The sequence below is a fragment of the Lytechinus variegatus genome, chromosome 3, assembly GCF_018143015.1.
Source record: "Lytechinus variegatus isolate NC3 chromosome 3, Lvar_3.0, whole genome shotgun sequence".
NCBI lineage: Eukaryota > Metazoa > Echinodermata > Echinoidea > Temnopleuroida > Toxopneustidae > Lytechinus > Lytechinus variegatus.
The window spans coordinates 64,556,901-64,579,439 of record NC_054742.1 but is presented as its reverse complement, the minus strand read 5'-3'; the positions used below and the strand labels follow the sequence as shown (position 1 = coordinate 64,579,439).

The 22,539-nt window shown below is 36.2% G+C and overlaps 1 protein-coding gene across 2 annotated transcripts; it reads left to right on the top strand.

Moving 5' to 3' along the window:
- The first annotated feature begins 787 nt into the window (after window positions 1-787).
- LOC121411661 (protein SSUH2 homolog) lies at window positions 788-20,511 on the top strand. Of its 2 annotated transcripts, none has more exons than XM_041604485.1 (12): window positions 788-1,220; window positions 6,574-7,145; window positions 7,588-7,736; window positions 8,501-8,630; window positions 9,141-9,201; window positions 11,621-11,745; window positions 12,759-12,821; window positions 13,338-13,459; window positions 15,613-15,705; window positions 16,681-16,783; window positions 19,294-19,398; window positions 20,167-20,511. In XM_041604485.1, the coding sequence occupies exons 2-12, from the start codon at window positions 6,600-6,602 to the stop codon at window positions 20,311-20,313; spliced, it is 1,644 nt and encodes a 547-aa protein (XP_041460419.1). In that variant the 5' UTR covers window positions 788-1,220; window positions 6,574-6,599; the 3' UTR covers window positions 20,314-20,511. The 2 variants fall into 2 exon arrangements, with proteins under 2 accessions (XP_041460419.1, XP_041460418.1); XM_041604484.1 differs by lacking the exon at window positions 788-1,220 and adding an exon at window positions 2,487-2,640 and having other exon boundaries at window positions 20,167-20,509.
- The last annotated feature ends 2,028 nt before the right edge of the window (window positions 20,512-22,539 follow it).

The window sequence follows — 22,539 nt, the reverse complement described above, 5'->3', positions numbered from 1 at the left end:
CACTTTGTCTAATCACCAGTTTGTCTATGACCATTTCGTCTCTTAACCATTTGGTTTAATGTCCATTTTATTTTCTTCATTTTGTCCAATTAACAGTCCATTTAGGCCAAATGGTACATGGACTAAATGGCTGTTGGATTAACTGCACTGGTTATTAATCGAAATGGTGAGTGGACGAAAAGGCAATTGGACTATGTGGATAGTGGAAGAGCTGGTAGTAGACCAAACGATAGTAGACGAGTGGGTAATTAGACCAATTGGCAATAGACCAATTTATTAAAGGGGTGCTCTACGTTGAAAGACATAGTTTATAGATAAAGTAAAATGAGACGGACAAAATGCTGCCAACTTTCATTGAAAATGGGACAAAATAATGACATTTCAAATGTTTGCATTATTTTGGGGAACAAGAGTTTAGTCCTCAAAGAAAGAAAAAAAAGACTTGATTTCATTTGTAGAATAATCATTGCTGCAACTTTAGGAGACATATACACTTTAATTTGAAATAAGTATGATTTCTTTTTAAAACATAAAAAAAAATAAATTAGTGGAAGTCCTGAAGGATACTTTGGTTAAAATTCTCGGTTGTCGCCCATAGCATGTATTTTTAATTTTAATATTTAACAGGCACCCAAAAAAAACACAATATTTTGGCTATTTTGGGCAACTCCAAAACGGCTGTTATAATGTTGGTTTCAATAAAAGCCCCCCCCCAAAAAAAAAAAATTAAAAAGCTTTCGATGAATTAACATGGAAATTTTAAGTATTTTTTATTATTTCACATGTGAGCAGCTCCCCCATGTGTCATGTGATGTAAATTCGATAAAATGCAATTTTCTCAGAAAACTTGTATGAAATTATATTTTTACCTGTTATTTTGTATAGAATGTGGGAAATGTCCCCAAAACAAAGTGCATAGCTCTTTAATTGATAGTAGGCCAAAAGCAGGTGGTTATAATTCCTAGGCTTCCATTGGAGTTAGGGTTCCTTTTCACCCTTTTGTTATGTCATGGTAGAGTGAATCTCTACTCAGTAGATTGGGAAATGGGCACCTTGGAAAATGCATGCAAACAGCTTTTAGAGGCGCCATTTTCATTGCATGAGCTTTTGATGAGCTGCTCGGCGCAAGATTTGGAAGCAGTATAATTCATATTCTTGATCAGGACAGGCATTGGATGAGAGCATGTGGTTATAGTGAGCAGAACTTTTCCAGACAGACTGTAAGTTGTTTTGTCGATTGGAGTGATACATCAAAAGAGTGGTCTAAAATAGAAGATTGATTTTTATTATCCTTAGTCACTGTAGAATTAGCTAAAATATGATTGATCATACAGGCGCGAATCCATGGGGGGCCGAGGGGGACCTTGCCCCCCACCCTTCCCGAAAAGAAAAGGGGGAAGCGGAGAAAGGAAAGAAGGGAAAATTGGGCAGAAAATGTATAGGTAAAAAAAGAGAGAAATGAAAAGGGAGAGAGAATATAGAAGAGGAAAATGGAGATGGAAAGACAAAGAGGAAGGGAGAGAGAGAAGAGAACGTGAATGGAAAGGGAGATGAATATGAAAAGGTGGAAATAGAAAGAAAGATGGAAAGGCGAGACAGATGAGAGAAAGGGAAGGGAAAGTATGGAAAAGGAGAGGGAATAGAAATGGAAAGGAAAACGATAATGGACAATGGGGGGGAGAAGGAAAGTAAAGAAGGGAAAGGGGGAAGAAGGAAAGAGAATGACAGATAGAAAAAAGAGGAAAACTGACGGAAAGGTTAAGAGAAAGGAAAGAGTGAAAAGAAGAAGCTAAAAGGAGGGAAGAAGGAATGGAAAAGATATTTTTTTAAAATGAAGGAAATAATGGAAAGGGGGAGGAGGAAAGAGAGAGAAAATGGGAAATATGGAATGGAGAGAGGGAGGGGAAAGGGGTAGAAGCAAAGGAATATGGAAAATGAGAAGTGAAATACATGATATGAAGAGAGAAAGACGGAGAGAGAGCGAAAAGAAGGGAAAATGAAACGAAAAAGAAGGGGAAAACGGACACTAAAAGGGGCTGCCTATAGGCTATAGCTCTGCTCTTCAGCGTTGGTGTATAATTGCGGGGTTTTATTTTTATATTAATTGTGAGCGCGAATCGCGAGCTGAAATTTACAGATCAATATAATATCTGAAAACAGGGCAATTTGTAATACTGAAAATGAAAAATATCTCCGGGATATGTCTCATTAAAGTGGCATATAAGAGTGACTATATTTTTCGTGCACTTTAGACAAACCAAACATAATTTATATCAAACATACTTTTACTGCCTATCGCCTATAGCTGCCTTTAAATATAGCATCACTGTGTGATGTTTTCATATGCACACATGACGATCTTTTTAAAGAAAAAAATATCCTATTGTAAAACAGAATACGAGGTGGATAGACACTTTTAGTGCTTATCGATTTGTTATCCTCTGTCCACTGAAGCGAACAACTCAAATAGAGTAAGTGTACTGTTATCTCGGTTACCACGGCGCAGTGACGCACTGTAGCAAATATAGGCCTACTCACTTTCTCGGACGTGGGGTGACCATCAGCACTCAGGATTTATGTATATGAGGCCTATGTGGAATATAGACTGCAAAAAGGAGTAATTGGAAAGGATTTGTCAATGTAAGTATATATATATGACATATTTTACTATATAAAGTATATCAATAATTGTCCCCGACAGTTGTGCATTCAGAATGATGGACAGATGGAGAAATTGCCAACTCAGTGACATTTAATTTCTGATATGCATCACGTCTGCCACAGATCATATTATTGATGGTACTGGAAACCAGTGGCGTAGACAGGTCCTTAGACCTGGGGGGGATGATCCCTAGCTGGGTCATACTTTATAATATATATATATATATATATATATATATATATATATATATATATATGTGTGTGTGTGTGTATATATATATATGTATATATATATATATATATATATATATATATATATATATATATATATATATATATATATATATATATATATATATTATTTATATTTATATTTATATTATATATATATATATATATATATATATATATTATATATATTTATATTTACATATATATATATATATATATATATATATATATATATATATATATATATATATATATATATATATATATATATATATATATATATATATATATATATATAATTAATATATAAATATACAGAATGAAGGAGATAACGTACTCGATAAAAACAAAATATCATGGGCTAAAGCAGACGAGTTAAAGATAACAAAATAACACGATCTGCCTCATGGATTATCCCGTGTGTCTTTTAATCACTTTGCTTTCAGCAATAAACAGGGCATCCAGTAATAAACAAACTTCCTTGCACATTTTTCATGGCAGTAATCTTTTGTTTGATTAATGACAATGAGTAAAGATGATCATAAGAGAAATGTCATTTGTCGGATGTCTAGTTATCATCTTGGTCATGACAGTCCTGCTAAACATGATCTAGAATAACTAGTATTCCTTATTTTACTAGTATAGTAGTATACTCTTTTAAAAGTAGCGATATTGTTAATGATCAAACGAATGAATCAACAACTAAGGGAATAAACAAATAAACAGCCAAATAACTAAAAAAAATATCAATTACAATTATAGTAATAGGGGTCAAATAAAAAAAGCTCAACATTATATTTCTTATCCACGTGCAGATATGCGGACACTGAAATGATAAGCACACTCTGTTTAAAATTACCATGATTACAAAGGCTTGATTGAATTAAGTATGGAAATGAAATAAACCTCACCGGGTTGTCGGAAGTAAACTGTATAGATAGTAACTTGTTATAATTTCAATTCATTTCTTATTATGTACCTTGTTATGATGATTATGATAAAAACATAGGTAAGGAAATGTAACAGTTTATAACCTTCAAACCTAGAAGACTGCGCACGTACAGAAATCACTGGTATAAGTAATTCCAAAATACATTGCGCCTCGACTTACTTCTTCTTGAAACTGGAAGACGTTTATTTTCACCCAATATAGTTATGCAAAACAGTCCTTAACAGTAAAGGATTATAATGCCCAACATGAAGGAAAAACAGGCATACTAATACTTCATATGGCAGTATCAGGTAACACGCTCGAAAGGAACATACTTGCTAAGTTCCTATTCTCTTGCGAGTTAGGCTTGTTCTGTGATCTTAGACCATAAATTAATCTTATGCATGGATTGATTCAATCTGCCTTCGTGAATTAAGGCATGTCTATATATTGGATGATTCTACCTTCTTTGAAAAGCACAAAGTACTCTGAAAAAAATTAGTGAAATAGTTCACTCTTTATAGGAGTGAATATATGAAAGAGTGAATATTGAGTGAAAAAACCCTCGGATATCACTGAGGCCATCCAAAATTTGCACTTTCATTCCAAAATCATTCATTTACTAATTCGCTCCTTAGAGACTGAAAATTTTCACCTTTCCTTTGCAAAGTAGGGTTTGAGGACATGGCCAGCAGGGAAAAGGGTCAGTGTATGTGTATAGGTAATTTCTTATTAATTAGTTTGAACAGTGTTAATGTGTTATGAAAGCAATTGCTCTGAAAGGGAGTGATTAAGCGACACTTTCTTAAATCTGTAATGAAATATTTTGAACTTATCTCCTTTGCAAATACATAATTATTATAAGGAATTGTACTTGGTGAAACTCTGAATAACGATCCTTAAATGTATATGACGACGCAGGACAGTTGTTATTACTTAAAACTGGCAAGTTGTAAATGCATATAAGATGATTGACTCTGAATAAAAGTCCAATTTTTATCATGTTTGTCATTGCTGTACGTTATGATTATTACTGCTATTATTATTGATTGATTTTAACTAGCGTTCATTGCTTTATTACTGTATAGTTTTGCTTCTTCCCCCACAGAAACCTGGGGGGGATGATTGTACACACCATCCCCCCCCCCCACCTAAAATTCTGGGGGGATGCATCCCCCCCATCCCCCCCGCTATCTACGCCCCTGCTGGAAACCATATTTAATCTTTCCAGCCATGAGCAATTTCACAATATATGAAATAGCCTAGAACTATGCTTCGTTTTCTTTTAAGATATTGTTTTATTTGGTAATGGTATGCTTTTTACCATTGGTGATTCTTCTATTCTCTAAATGGCAATCAAACCTATTTTTTTGTAATTAATTTATATGGATGGATGGATGGATAGATGGATAGATAGATAGATACAAAGATAGATAGATAAATAGATAGATACAAAGATAGATAGATAGATAGATAGATGTATGCATGGGTGGGTGGGTGGATGGATGAATAAATGGATGGATAGGTTTTTCTTTACCTTAACACTGGAAAGTTATGAACGAAATGGATGTACTAGTAATTATAAAGTCAATGGACATGAGTCAATCGATAGAATGAACCTATTTGTTTTTTTGGATGAAGAGACTTTTATTTCGAATTATCGACCCTTATTCCATTTCCAGAATAAAACATTCGGAATTAATCCAGACCTTAATGTTTCCATCATGCACGCTTCATTCTCACGGTTAAGCACTACGATATTTTAGAGTGCTATGATGGGGGAAATTGTTACAAATTGTTTCCATGCCCTATATGTCTGTTCGTATAAAAAATGGCATTTTTTTTTTCTCACAAGTATAATACGGCCCTTTGCAGTGGGGTGAAGGGGATGCTGAGGGCGCTTCTGAAGCACCCCGAGATTTTGTCTGGGATGCTGCATATGACCTTCATTTTGGAACGATGTCCCTTTTTCTTTGCCTATCAAGTCTCTTTTTTTCACACCAGCATCCCCTGTTCGAAAACTGTTCCCAGGCCCCTAAACATATATGTTTATACTTTTTTTTCGAAAACATAATACCTATATGCCTAGCCTATATATTCCCTTCTATGCTTGCTATATGTTCTTAAAGGGGAATGAAACCTTTGTAACAAGTAGGCATGTGTCGAAACAGAAAAATCAAAGAAAAAGAACAAAGAAAGTTTGAGAAAAATCGGACAAATAATGAGAAAGTTGTGAGCATTTGAATATTGCAATCTCTAATGCTATGGAGATCCTCATAATGGCAACACGACAAGAATGCGTGATGTCACACATGAACAACTTTCCCTTTGATGGACTATGAAATACCCTGAAAATGTGTCTTTTTGCTTTTTCGTATGTTGATACAAACTCTTTATCCATGATGTATTCTTTAAAAATCTGTATTACATGCCCTCCTATAGAAATAATAGATGTTCTACTGATAGATGTAATAAAAGAGGCAATTTAAGTGAAATATATACTAAAGTAATGGGAAGAGTTGTTCAAGAGTGACATCACACATCTTTGTCGCATTGCCAATGTGAGGATCTCCATAGCATTAGTGATTGCAATATTCAAAAGCTCATAACTTTCTCATTACTTGTTCGATTTTTCTCAAACTTTCGTTGATCTGTTTCTTTGATTTTTCTGTTTTCACACAAGCGATCTTGGTCCAAAGGTTTCATTCTCCTTTAATATTTTTTCTGTTTCCTTTCATTTTTTTTTGTAGTTGGTTGTGATCTAGTGTGCTCAACGATGAACCCGCCTGGACAAGGCTATCCACCACCCCAACAGGGATACCCTCCACCACAGGGTGGGTACCCGCCACCTCAGCAAGGGTATCCACCGCCCCAGCAAGGATACCAACAGCCACAGCAAGGAGGGTACCCGCCACCACCCCAACAAGGCGGGTACCCACCGCCCCAACAAGGGTACCCACCACCACAAGGAGGGTACCCACCGCCGCAGCAAGGGTACCCGCCACCACAACAGGGAGGGTATCCACCGCCCCAACAAGGTTTCCCACCACCACAACAAGGAGGGTACCCACCACCACAACAAGGGTACCAGCAGCCACCTCAACAGCAGCAATCGGTGCCAATGGAGGTTGGCCAAGCACCTCCTCCACAGCAACCTTCTGGACCACTGGGATCAGCTCCTACTCAGGGTGGGGGTAATGCTGTTTTACCAGGGGGTGTAGATCAAGGCACCGCCCAACCTGCTGGGGGTGCCAAACCCGCGATGACCAAATACGCTGGTGATATTCCCGATGAAGATGTATCCGGAGATTCCGATGATGAGGTATATGCATGACTTATTTCACCCCCCCCCTGGAAAGACGTGAACATACGATATACACATCGTTAATTTGCTATTGCATTTAATTGCTTAGACCGATATACCACTTGATTTTTTTTTCTTAAAAAAAAACAGGAACGCTTGAAAGTGTGCAAGATGCGATCCATTTTCGAAGCAAATTTTTATTGGTATGATTGTTATGTACTACAGGGAAATATATCATCATTCTATATACAAAGGGATATTAGATATATTTATTTTATCATTCACGTCAATATAATTATTTGTATACATTATGTTCTATTTTTTATCGTATTTTTATAATAAAGAAACTTGAAAGACTAGTTTTTAATGGCCACCTAATTCCACCATGAATTAATGCAAATTAACTTTTTATATAAAGATAGAAAAAAAGTAATCATCATTTTCCTGGTTATGATGACAGGTTACGGACGCTCCCACTACCGAATTCGCCTACGATCAGATGGATAAGGTCACTGGATATGATGATGTGATGGGGGTCAACTTTTTACCACCCCCTCCACCCACGTATGACGAGGCTGTCAAACGCCCCACCCATCAGACCGACGGGGTGTAAGTATATTCCAAAATGTTACAACTCTCGATTTAAAAAAAAAACATCGTGTGTACATTCCGTTAGACTAGAGAGAGAGAGGGGGGATACAAGTGATGATGATGATGATGATGATGACCACGACAATGATGATTATCTTGAATCTCTCGAATCTTTTTTTTTTTTGCTTTATAACATATTTTAATTGTCTTCTCTCAAATCAAACAAATTATACAATAAATGAAGCACGTATTACAGAATTAAACATTTGTACAATGATCATTGAGAATGCAAAAAAAAGTAAAATGATAATGAAGAACATGCAACTTGTCTCTAAAAGGCACACAGATTGAAATTCATCAAAATTTGAAAAATAAGAGAGAAAAACAAAGATAAAAAATGACCATCTTGATGATGCTGATGATCGATTTTGATGATGATAATGATGATGATGATGATGGTCGTGAATATGAAGACGACGATGATAAATAAGGTGATGATGATGGTGGTGGTGGTATGGTGAACATTTGTAATGTTGATAAATAGACTTACTGTTTAAAGCCATCTTGCATGGTGGCGACTCATGATCCTGCACGCTTCATCTTATCTAAACAGAATTTAACGGAGTCTATTTTAAGATAAACAAATTAATATCATAAGCTTGTTTGTTTGGGTGATCTGTCATTTGTATTAACTTTTTTTTACTATGGATACCATATATGAATATTATAAGTAAAGATTATATAACTTTATGAGTGTGTGTTTTATTTTTCCCATTTTTCAGGTTACCTACGCTTTCAAACTCTGAAGCACGAGAGGCGCTGTTATCCCACATAGCTGAGCAGTGTTGCTGGGGAAAGAGAGCTGCAGAGGGTCTCACCTTCACCAACATTGAACATAGCGCAGCTTTTCATGTGAGTAGAAGAATCAGCTTTAACATTATACCAAGTGGATCAAGTTTTAAGTTAAACTGATCAATGCAAATTCTGCAAAGTTATATGTTACATTAGTACATAACATTCGTTTGTTGAAGTCATATGAAAATGTACCCCCCCCCACAAAAAAAAGTTTCCATCTTATATCAAAATCATAATTGGTTTTTGCCTCTTCCGCCATGCCGCTTTTAGGCCTATACATTTATGATTATTTTCGTATTTAAACGTTTGCCTTTTTAGCTCTTTCATCATGTTTGTAACCTAGATGTGAATTATAGAAATATGAATATTCATGATGAATATGAATTCAAAAAACACGAAAATCCCTCAATGTGTCAACAAACATCTTTCTCTTTCTTGATCAAAATTCATTTTGGAAATCGTCGACTAATCAAAACCGTATATTTAACGAGGTGAACAAATTTAATGATATAGAATGATTGGCGTTGAGCATTCTTATTAATAATCGTACCCTTTTTCCCCTTTCAGTACACACTGGAGACCTTTTCTGAAAGGCGAACAACTAAATGGGTTCATACTCCTTATGTTGGTAAGTTGCTTTTTTTACCGAAATCATATTGGGCTCCTTTCACTACCATACCACATATACTTACCCTAATTTAATTTAATGAATGAACTAAAGTAATTGTTCACAAACAGTACAATGGGTATGCAATGGGTATGAAACGATATTTTGTAACATAAAGGAATAATTTAGTAACAGGAATAAAGCATATATGTTTTGTACTGATCAAGACACATTAAAGGTAGTCCTTAGTGTGATTAGTGCTGTTGTAGAGAATATTGCCATATATATTCACTGCACCACAACATTGATCCAACAATTAATGTGCAACAGTGCTGTCATAATGAATTACAATATATCACAGCTTTAACACAGACCAGGTGGGTGTTTCATAAAGCTGTTCATAAGATAAGAGCGACTTTAAGAACGACTGGTGATCCTTTCTTTTGGTAAATGGTATACACCATTGACGATGGTTTAGTGCGTAAGAAAGGTTCACCAGTCGTTCTTAAAGTCGCTCTTAACTTACGAACAGCTTTATGAAACGGCCCCCTGGTTGATCTTGTGATGTACCACAGTGTACTTAAGATGAACCACTTCAATTACACATTGTATCATAATACTTTAAAACATCAATGATTCCACAAAGTTTAATGAAACGGCCCCCTGGTTGATCTTGTGATGAACCACAGTGTACTTAAAATGAACCACTTCAATTACACATTGTATCATAATACTTTAAAACATCAATGATTCCACAAAGTTTAATGAAACGGCCCCCTGGTTGATCTTGTGATGAACCACAGTGTACTTAAAATGAACCACTTCAATTACACATTGTACCATAATACTTTAAAACATCAATGATTCCACAAAGTTTCCCACAATGTGCGTACTACAGTTTAAATTACTCACATTGAACCACACAATTCATTCATGAATCACATTACAGCAATTAATGATTCACAAACGTGCCACAGTGAAATCATAATGAGTCGCATCAGTCTCACAGAGTACAACATTCTTTGTACCGCAACAATGATTCCACAATGTGTCATAGTGCACTCATAATAAACCACACCAATCCGAACCCCTTCACTGTACCACAGTAATATTAAACCACATCATTTCCATAATAATTTCTACAATTTGCCACAGTTCACTCATCTACGAACCAAACCAATCCCACGATGTACCACAACATTTTAATCTAACCCACAGTGTGCCACAATGCACTCATGACCACATCAATCCCATATAATGAACCACATGTATCCTGCCACAATTATTCTACAGTGTGCCACAGTGCGCTCATAATGATCTACATTAATTACATAATGCAACATATTCACTGGATCAGTTATTATTCCCACAGTTGAATTAATAATGAACTACATCAGTCCCATATGGAACTCGTTCTTTTTACCACAGCAATGATCACAGTGCCACACATACTTAACAGTCTGTGGGATTGATGTGGTAACTTACCACATCAGTCCCACAGCTAGTGCACCACATTTACTGTATGACAACACATACTCCATAGTGTACCAGTGTGACACACATAATGATCATCTACGTATCCCCTTTAACACAATTATTGCACAGTGTGCCTCAATGCACTCACATTGCATTACATTCTTCTTCTTCTGATAAACATTCACACCAACGAATAATTCAATACTGTTCCTCATTGGCCTTATGAACCAATAACCATATTCACTGTGCAATGCAATAATTTCGGTGTGCCTCATTGATTTCATAATAAATCACATAAATCCCATATTGTACCACAAAAATGATTCCGCAGTGTACCACAGATTTCATAATAAATCACATTAATCCCATATTGTACCACAAAAAAATATTCCGCAGTGTACCAGAGAGCACTAGTGATTGACCAAAGAAATCCCATATGCGCCACATTCACTGTACTACAATGATTCCTGTGCCACATTGCATTCACAATAACCCACATCGATCCCACATATCACATTCAGTGTACCACAATAATGATTCCACAGTGTACCACAGTTCACTTGCAATGAACTACAGTGATCACATAATCATAATCATGCACCATATCTACTGTACCACAAAAATTGAATTAGTCCACAGGAGTCCACAGTGCAATTCATAACGAACCACACCAATGCCAATTATTCACTGTACCACAGCACCGCAATGCACTCATAATGAACCAAATCAATTTCAATGTACTACAATCACTACATTTCAACAATAATTCAAGTCTCACAGTACACTCATATTGAACTGAATTACTCTCATAATGTTCCACAACATTGATTCCACAGTGTGACACAGTGCACTCATAATGAGCCACACCAATTCTCCATCAATTTCAAATTTTACTATCAGTGAATAGCTTCCTATTTAATTACGAACACACTTATGAATATCTTTTTTTCTCTGCAATCATCAGGTCAACCTATTGATGGACCTCACAATGGGCCAGCTCCACTCCCATGGGCCATCACCGCGGATTTCCCGGCCCTCTTTAAAAATCATACCAGGAAGATTGAAGTGCCCCATACAGCATCAGTAAAAGTAAGTTCATATACCAGCCTCAATTGGAAAAGGATGAAACAAACATTTCATGGAAAATTAAACATGACAATTCATCATACTGTCATCTAAAATTGAAAAAATATATATATATTGTGGAAGAGCCGTGGTGTAGTGGTTCTGACTCTCGCCTTGAAAACAGAGGGTCGTGTGTTAGAATCCCACCCTGGTCTAGCATCCTTTGGCAAGGAGTTAATCCACACTTTGCCACTCTTGACCAAGGTGCTAAATGGGTACCCGGTAGGATGCGAAAGCCTAGATGTAGTATGCCTTGCAATTGAGTCTTAGAACTCTTGTTGGAATGCTCCCCAGGGAGTGGTGATTAAGGTGCATAAATTGTATGTGGGCATGCAAGGATCCGATGACCGGGGTAATAACATGCTGTAAAGGGCTTTGGGCTATCATGGGAAAAAGCGCTATACAAAAATAGCTATTATTATATTTCTAAGAGAATACATCCCTGTCCAAGACAAAGCTGAATCCTAGAATTATCAATGCTCAAGCATAACTTAAACAAAAGTTAAGTCAAGTAATACTTGTGTGAATAAGCTTGATGTTCCTCTTACCATGGACCTACAACAGGTCCATGCTCTTACATCCAATGCAACTTGTAACATGGTACTTCGTACATGAGTGAGTACAAATAATTTAGATAATATAACAAGCTCTAATGGTTTTCAAGCGACCAAAGTAAGCCCTGTCAACAAATCACAACTGATAAAAGCCTGCTCATCTTAAACTATATCAGTCATTGTAAATTTCCCGATTGACAATGCGATGTAAAATGTGAAAATACCCCCTATTAATATCATCACTATAGCAGGGTCACTCTTTAATTCACCGAAATATTTGTATCTTCTAAAAGTTATTAAATAAATTTGATTCTGTTTTTGCTTCTTATACTTCCAGTTTTTCCAAGATACTATATTATATGATGATTTTAAAAAAATTGACAATTTAAAATAAAAAATATCCTGCTTGTCTCTTAATTGCAGCCTTGTCACAACTGTCGTGTGACTGGTTATATTCGCTGCCCAAGGTGTTACGGAAGAGGAAATGTAAGTCATCATTTTTTATCAATCATTTTATCTGAATTGCACTATGAATTTCAGAAGTATAGACCTTTTTCTGTATGTCCAAACGTACAGATTTTTTTATGGATAACAGTCATGTTCGTTCCAGGTACAGTAGAATGAAAAAAAAATCACTCTGGATTTTTTTTTCATCCATATACCTGTTGCAATTTATGAAATCAAAAAACCCCATTTTCTGTAAAGTATGCATCCATCAACATTTTCATGCAGCTGCATGACCCGTTTTCTTCTAATCAGGGAGAAATTATGTATCCTTTTGTATACCAAATTATATATCAAATTCTTGGCTAAATAAACAGTGCAAATTAATCTATTCTCAGATCTGTCAGGTCATTTTATTACCCAGTCGTATGTCAAACCAAAAAAAAATCTCTCCTGTTCAAAATACAGCAGGCGCGCTCTGCCAACTGCACAAGCATAATTATGCGGGACTTGAATGAGACAAATTATTTATCACATTTTTTTACTTGTGTTTTATAGGTTCGTTGTCGCCGTTGTGGTGGTGACGGTAGGAGGAGGGTCAGACGTTACAATGCCAACACCAAGAGTCATTACTATACTACAGTTACATGCCACAGCTGTGGAGGGGATGGCAGGAGAACGTGAGTACATATTCCACTATTGAAAAAAAAAATGCAATAGGTGTCACATTACCTACCCGCTGATCACAAGGATTGAAGTCATAATAGGAAAAAAAAGGCTTTCTATGTTCACAATAATGATAGTCATGCAGTAGTGGATTAACAATCAATATTCATTATCAAAGGAAATTGTCACCACAGCCATAAAATAGATTCATTTAAGAGGAGAAGGGTCATTATTTATAGGGGTATATGTTCACAACAGTTATTTATTTATTAGAATATATCTATACTGGCAAAAAAAATGAGCAAAAAGCTGTTTTTCATCATTGACCTGATAAGAACAGAATGAAGATTACGGTTGCTATTTATAATCAAATATTAAAAGATTGAAGGTGAATATTCTTAATAATTATCAGACTTGTGACCCTCTTCTTAAAATATGAGTAGCAACCTGATTTTCTTCCATCATAGCTACCCTCATATGAACAGTGCCCCTTCATTATTAGTGACCTCATTCGGTCAGATGCATAAAATGCAGCCATTGCTTGCAAGCAATCGCTAGCCGAGCAAAATATCATGCCTTAGCGATTGACTTTTTTTTATTTGCATAACCCTTTGCCTGTGCTTCAACCCTTTTCTTGCCTTCAGAAAGCCATTGCTAGCGGTTTGAACAATAGCAACGTCACGCTGGTGCAAACAAGATTAGAACAAAGGCGGGACTCGGATGCAAAGGTGTGCAAGCGCAAAATAACGCATCTCCCATGTAACATTTTTTCCTTAGACAAGGTGTCAAAAAATTCCTTTAACTTGCTTCTAATTATTAAATTTATAAAATTAGCAGACGTTTTGCACTTACTAGGAAGAAAACATGCACATGTAGGCTACTGTACACTTTGGGGGTTCTCTCTCGGGGGTCTAAACACGATTAAACGTAAACAAACTGTTCAAGCCAATGCTCAAGCTGCTCTGATGGTGCTTCAAAAAATGCAAAGAAAATGCTCAAACACACAAGTAAAAGGTTCGCTTTATAGCAATAGTATGGAAGCTTAAAAGTGCCACCGAGATGTTGAGAGGGGTTGAGATAATTATCTTGGGATGTCGACATCATGATAGCAAAAGATCAGATGACAGATCCTGGATCTCGTCATGTCGACATCTTTTAGAAGAGATGATCAGATGACAAGATCCCGGATCTCGTCACGTCGTCATCTTTTGGAAGAGATGATCAGATGACAAGATCTTCTATCTCGTCATGTCTACATCCAGTGGAAGAGATGATCAGATGTCATGATCTCGTAACTCGTCATGTCGACATCCTTTAGAGCAGATGATCAGATGACAAGATCTTTAATCGATGATCATGTCATCTGATCATCTCTTCTAAAAGATGTCGACATGATGAGTTACGAGATCATGACATCTGATCATCTCTTCCACTGGATGATCAGATGACAAGATCTTTGATCCATGATCATGTCATCTGATCATCTCTTCTAAAAGATGTCGACATGACGAGTTACGAGATCATGATATCTGATCATCTCTTCCACTGGATGTAGACATGACGAGATCTGGGATCTTGTCATCTGATCATCTTTTATAAAAGATGTCAACATGATGAGATCCGGGATCTTGTCATCTGATCATCTCTTCTAAAAGATGTCGACATGATGAGATCCGGGATCTTGTCATCTGATCATCTCTTCTAAAAGATGTCAACATGATGAGATCCTGGATCTCGTCATTCGATCTTTTGCTATCATGATGTCAACTTCCCAAGATAATTATCTCAACATCTCGGTGGCACTTTTAAGCTTCCATACAATAGCTAATGCTAGCAGGCAGTTAGAAAATTGCCTCAGCTTATGAGCACAAGCATTTGCTTGCTCATTTTAACACGTAAAGAATCAAGCCAAAGCCAGGCAAAAGTCTCGCATTATGAATAGCGACCCTCATTTCATCACATGAATAGGAGACCTTATGAATAATGGACTTTTATGAATCATGATCCTTTTTCATTTCATCGCCAGTGGATCGACCTTTGGGTAAAAAATAAATAAGTTGAACACGCATATTAGGTGTATAGCCAAATTGGGGTGGGAATATGAGAAAAAAAATCATGTCCGTTACACTTTTGATTGATGCGGGCTTTCCTTTTTTTTATTTTATAGATGTTTCCGTTGTAGTGGCTATGGCCAGATCACATGTCCAGTATGTGAAGGCAACACCCAGCTCAAATGTTACATTGAACTCAAAGTCGAATGGTAAGTATTCTGTCAAATTATTCTCTCTGCATGCTCTTTTAATTACATAAGGTTTTAACAATCAGCATCATTAGGATAACTTGGTTATATAAGATAAGCCAGAGCTAGAGCCCTGTTTCATATGATGTATGGTGGAAATTCTGATGAAGATATTGGTTAATAGACACCATCATCATGATAATTACAATACCATCAAATTTACAACAATCAAACCTTCTTTATTAAATGAGCCCAAGGTTAAGAACTATGCTATTATTTAATCAAGAAATGCATTTTATAGAAGATTTTCTTTTTGTGGGTGTTGAGACTGAACATCATTGTCTTGAATACTACAGGGCATTTCAGGGGAGAGTTTCATCAATATCTATCACCTGAAGTTGTCAGATCAGGGGCCCGTTGCAGAAAGAGTTGCGTTTAAACGCAAGTCAAAAAATCAATCGCAAGTCCCAAATGCGCGCTGTTGATTGGTTGAAAATCAAGTTGCGCGTGATTTTTAGAGTTGCGATTGATTGCAACTCTTTCTGCAACGGGCCCCTGACCACATTTCTAGGTTGCGATTGGTTGAGAAACACAGGTGTATCTCAGTGTTACTATGTAGGACCAGATAATGACAACTTGTTAATAGTGGTGACAACTTTCATGAAACCATCCCCACCCCAGGCATAACATAAAGCTTTGTGATTGATGATGATGCTGATTTCTATGCTTGTTTAGATTATTTGTGTATAACCTGTATGGTAAAAAATCAGCCTCACGATCAATAGTTACACTTTAACAGTGATCAGTTCTGATCACAGTTCTGCTTTTCCTGAAGCTAAATCACATGCAACTACTTGCCATATATGCAGCTAATTTGAACTGATATTGTGGAGCATACAGTTCATCCCGAGGAACGATGAACGTGCATAGCATCGTTGGATTAAAGTAAAGTGAAATATTTAATTCAGGTTTATTCTTCCTTATTTGTCTGTGCAGGATCAATCACGTTGAGGACAATATCGTAGAGAGGACTGCTCTACCTGATGAACTCATCCGTAATGTCACAGGCAAGATGGTGTTTGAGGAAGAACTTCCAAAGGTACTAGAATTCTTAAAAATCATTATTCAGAATGACCAGTGTGTCGGTCAAGGTGCCAGGTAAAAATGGCAGAGGTAAAAATGGCAGAGGTAATAATGGCAGAGGTAATAATGGCGGAGGTAATAATGGCAAAGGTAAAAATGGCAAAGGTAAAAATGGCAGAGGTAAAAATGGCAGAGGTAAAAATGGCAGAGGTAAAAATGGCAGAGGTAAAAATGGCAAAGGTAAAAATGGCAGAGGTAAAAATGGCAGAGGTAAAAATGGCAGAGGTAAAAATGGCAAAGGTAAAAATGGCAGAGGTAAAAATTATAAAGATAGGCTACATTATGATTATCATCCATGACCGGATTCTTGTCGACGAAATGGGCTATAAAAACTGATTAAATATTATGTTGTTTATTCATCATTTAAGATCTAAACTCAGTCATTTTCTTGCCAAAATGATTTCATTAGTGACTGCATGATGAAAGGATCTTAAGCTCGTAAGCAGAACAACGCTTTACATACAAACCCAACGATTTTTAAATGTAAACACCAATGTGTGCAGCCACTAACCCTCTGAAACGAACAAGTTCGGGTCTACGTCGAACTACTTTCATAATTTAAACTGGATTTAAAAAAATAACTGAACATTCTGTAATAAAAGTATTTTTTTAATTTCCATATCATGATGGATCATGATGAATAGATCCGCCAGTGAGTGATGTCACTGGCTGATCCATGGGGCACAGCTGGCCCGTGGCCCCCCCCCCCTTGAGAAGTAATTATTAAAATCTTAGCAAATATGCTAACTCAAGTGTGCCCCTTTTTAAAGCGAGACCCTTTTCTGCTTGCTATTTATTTTGTTTACGAGTTAGTAGGCGGAAAACTTTTTTGCATGTCATTTTTCAGGAAAATGTGCCCCCCTTGGAAAATCCTGGATCTGCCCCTGATTAATGTGATACGTTAAATGTAAATGATACAATTATTGTTCAGTCTTTATAGAGCAATACCTCAATGCAGCTAGTCCAAGTGGATGCCAGGTTCCCAAAGGGTTTGACGTCATATATGGGAAGCTGCCCCATGACATTTTATGCACTAAAAAATGGTTCATAATTGCTTTAAAAATATTTCAGGAGCGTCAGTGAAATGATTTGTCGCTTGATATAAACTGAAGATAAATTTTTTTTTTGGATTTTTCTAGAAAATTACATTTCATTAATATTTTCTATACACCAAATATGGGAAAGCTGCTCGCAAATGACGTCACCATTGAAATATAAAAGTATAGCTTTTTAAATCTTTGATTGATTTCCTAAAACCCTCACCATTATCTTTTTTTTTTCTGCTATTCTACAATGACTTTTAAACTTCCCCTGCAATGAATTAAGTTCAATTGCGATCAAGAGTGTGCTTCAAATTGAATACTAATACAGCGATTTGACATGAGAAGGCCATGAGAGTCCAGAAAAAATAGGATATTCTAAAAGATTATCAATTTGGTGCAGACGATCTATCTATGATTTTAAGAATGTCACCCTTTCCATTATTTTCATTTTCTTAAAACCTTTCTTAGTTAATCTATGTAGGGCTTACATGCGGGGGCTTTTTGATTTTTTTTTCATGGGGGTTGAAGACTCTTTTTACCTATACCATTATGACCTCTGCCATTTTTACCTCTGCCATTTTTACCTCTGCCATTATTACCTCTGCCATTTTTACCTCTGCCATTTTTACCTTTGCCATTTTTACCTCTGCCATTTTTACCTTTGCCATTTTTACCTCTGCCATTATTACCTCTGCCATTTTTACCTCTGCCATTATTACCTCTGCCATTTTTACCTCTGCCATTTTTACCTCTGCCATTTTTACCTCTGCCATTATTACCTCTGCCATTATTACCTCTGCCATTTTTACACCGAGCCGTCGGTCAATTGGGTCCATATTCTGAATTGTGGGCCCCGTCTTACAAAGAGTTACTATCTACTATCTACCAAACTTTTCGTTAATATTGACCATTTATATTGGCTGGACACACATTCACCTACAGGTTGGTTATATTGAAGAGTGTACCTTCTTGCATTTCTTGGTGTAGGCCACAAGTCCTACACAGTATAGTGGGTACTCGTCCTCCAATAATATTAGAAATATCAAACTCTAGGGACCTATCGTATGAAGAGTTTTTGATTGATTCAAATTAGTCTCTACTTGGGAAATCCATCAAATTTTTCATATACCTAAATCCCTTTTTTAAATAAAGGTGAGCAGGTGAGGTGACTACTTGATCAAGACAATGAGTAATGCCTGCACAAGTATATATGTACATCATATCTAGAAAACACTTTGATGAACAGACATATGTCTACCAGATAATACTGGCTTTTCAATCACATCTATAAGTAAGCAGAGCCCTTTTTTGGGGGGGGTTACCTAATGTCCTAATAAATGAATGGCAAATGACAGTACGATTGGTAAATAGCTTGATTTTGATTTGTAATAGATGTGAAATATTTTCACTTTCTTCTTTGTAGGTGTGGCCTATAACACATTTTCCAGATGAAGCCATCAACCAGGCATCCCAGAGAATTGTCAAGAGGCACGAGGACTCATTCAAGAATGAGAGACTGCACAAGCAGGTAAGGAAATCATGCTCTAAAGTTGATATCATTTTCTCTTGCATTTCAAAACAAAGACAATGCAGAGGTATTTATCATTCATAAACACAATCAAAGAGAAGATATTGATCAGGGTAGCCATGCTAAAGCGGGGGTAATAGTATGCAGGGACTGTTTTAAGGGGGGTGAGAGTGATCACTTGCTACTGCTCTCCTTAATCCATTTTTGGTAGAGCGATTTATCACTCGTCTCAGCAATTGCTTAAAAGGAGTGTCTGTCAATGATCAAACTGTTTTAGAGTCAACCTTGAAAACCTTGTTGTTTGTCAAGGTTTGGTAAATAACACACAATTACATTGTAAGCAATAACACACTTGCAAGAATGACATTAGAGTGCTATGAGATAAATATTGCATAGATCTGATTGTCTCCTTTGGTTGTGGGTTGTAACTTAGTGTATTTTCCTCCATCCATTTTGAAATCGGACAAGAGGGCTCCCATTGTATGTCAAAGAAGAGCTTTTTGTAGTGCTCTTCTAATTCCCCTTAAAAAATTTAGGAGAGCTTTTTATTGCTCCCCTCATTATTATAAAACTGAGTCCTTGAGTACGCAGTGCTTAGACACATTTGTAGTACACTATACAATGTTGCATATCATTTGATCTGCATCCGAATATTCATAAAAGGGGATTTAAATTCGCTTAACAGTCGAAAAAGAAAATCATGACATACGTCTGTTTCATCATGCAATTAACCATTCATGTTATTCTTCCATTTTTTTCCCTCTACAGCGTCATCACGTTCGCATCATCCCTGTGGCTGAACCAAAGTGCCTGTATAACGACAAATCATTTGTATTCTTTGTCTATGGCTTTGAACATCGGGTGTATGCTCCCGAATACCCCATGCAGTGTTGCTGGGGTTGTAGCGTGCTGTAGGAAGACACCCAATGCAGTGTTGCTGGGGTTGAAGTGTGCTGTAGGGGTTGTAGGGAGATACCTGATGCATTCCACGGGTTGTAGCATGTTGGAGGCAAATTTTCTGATGCAATGTCCCTGGGGTTCTGGGCCCTGTCTTACAAAGAGTTACGATTGATCCAATCAGTGGTAACTCTATGGAAATCCACCAGTGTCATAATTTTTTTCTACAGGAAATTTGCAAAATATCATTTGTAAACAAAGGAGAACACACCAAATTGTCAAGATATAATTTATGGATATACATTCAAATGTACAAAAAATTTGAGCAAACATGCATTTCATATGTTGACTTTACTGGCTTTCCATAGTTGCGATTGATCGAATCAATCGTAACTCTTTGTAAGACGGGGCCCTGGTGGGTGTTTCATAAAGCTGTTTGCAAGTTAAGAGCAACTTTAAGAATGACTGGTGTTCCTTTCTTGTAGTACATGGTATAATCATTGGCGATGGTTTAGCGCGTAAGAAAGGATCACCAGTCGTTCTTAAAGTCGCTCTTAACTTACGAACAGCTTTATGAAACGGCCCCCTGGTGTGTTGTAGGGAAATACATTTTGCTGGGGTTGTAGCATGATGCAGGGAAGGCAAGGGTTCATTTCCACTTGGTCTACAATTAGTTGACCTACTTTTCAGACAGTCTAATTCCACATGGGCTAAACCCATTTGGTCTATGATCCAGTTTAGACTAATTTCCATTGGTCTAGACAACATTTTGTCTACATGTAATTCTCATTTTACTCTAATGTGAAGATGGTTTAATTTTCACTTACATGTAGTCTACGTTTTAATTTTGCACTTTGTCAATCAAAAGCTTAGGCAAGAGAGACAATATATTGTATTGTAATATAATGCCATTCCAAATTTTTAAAAATCAACTTTTCAGCTGTCTTATATTTCTGCCAAATGATAGTAAACAGAGTAATACGACTGGTGGAAATATCACAGAATTTTCCATTCTTACCTCTAGATTTTCTTAGAAATGGTACTATATCATACTGGGAATTAGGCTTGACTATTAAGGTAAAAATGTGTGTATTTTGAATACATACTGTATACATTGTATATATTTCAAGAAAGTGTGTACATGCATGAGATTGTATCATTTTATCTTGAATATAAATATTTGATGAATCAGAATATTTGTTTTTTCAATCAAATTCCTATATTTTATATTTGTATATTATTTTAGGATTGACATTTATATTGTATGATAATGTGATTAGATCTCTCATTGTAAGAACAGTTTTTTACATTACAAGGAATTTAATTTTTAATTGTTGATTTTCAAAGGCGATAAAAAAACCCAAACCTCAATCTGTTAAACTGATTTTGTACATTATACATGTATATATAAGGTCATTAGTTAATGAGATAATTACTTTCAAATCAATTCCTACAAACCTGTTGAGTATATACTTGTTCGTTATTTAACTCTTTTACATATATGTGAGTGCAGTAGATGTTCGCATGACAAAAATCCTCTTATTTCTTTTCATTACAACATGAAAACTACAGAAATTTGCTTAATTTACTAAAAATTTGAAATCATCTCATTTTGTAAATAACCAATCAGATGTGAACATTGTATGTAATTAATAAACAATCTTCTATTTTCAACTTTAATCTGTTCGAAGGTGCCTCCTCTGTTTTTACATGGTGTATTATAGATAATAAGAGAATGGTGTTTTAGGTTAATGTTTTATCAAAATATACTCCAAATGTTATTTCAAATTTGGAGGTTCATGTACCTTGGGTCAGGTGGTCAATGGCATCTGACAACACATAAAAAGTCCTAGGTTCAAAACCTGGCCACATTATCATTGCTCTTTACTTTCACACCTTTTAAATGGTGAGGTTAAAGGTCGGTCCAAGATTTAAAAAAAAATAATCAAATCTCATTCATACACGTCTGTAAAAGACTCAATAACACTCATGGTTCCCTCAAAAACGTAAACTGGAATAATGGTGGTGGGTGACTTAAAAAAGTGAAAGGTAGTCACTTTGTCCAGGATTCAAAATCACCTTTCAAACGACTGCAAAACTTCAAGTCAAGCAGGTTTTATATAAAGATCTACCATGCACAGTCTAACCTGTCTATTACAGCCACACAAGGGAAACAGAAAAGTAGCCACTGATAACAGGTGGACTTTATAGACAGGTTCTTGTAACACATATTCCTTCCAAGTG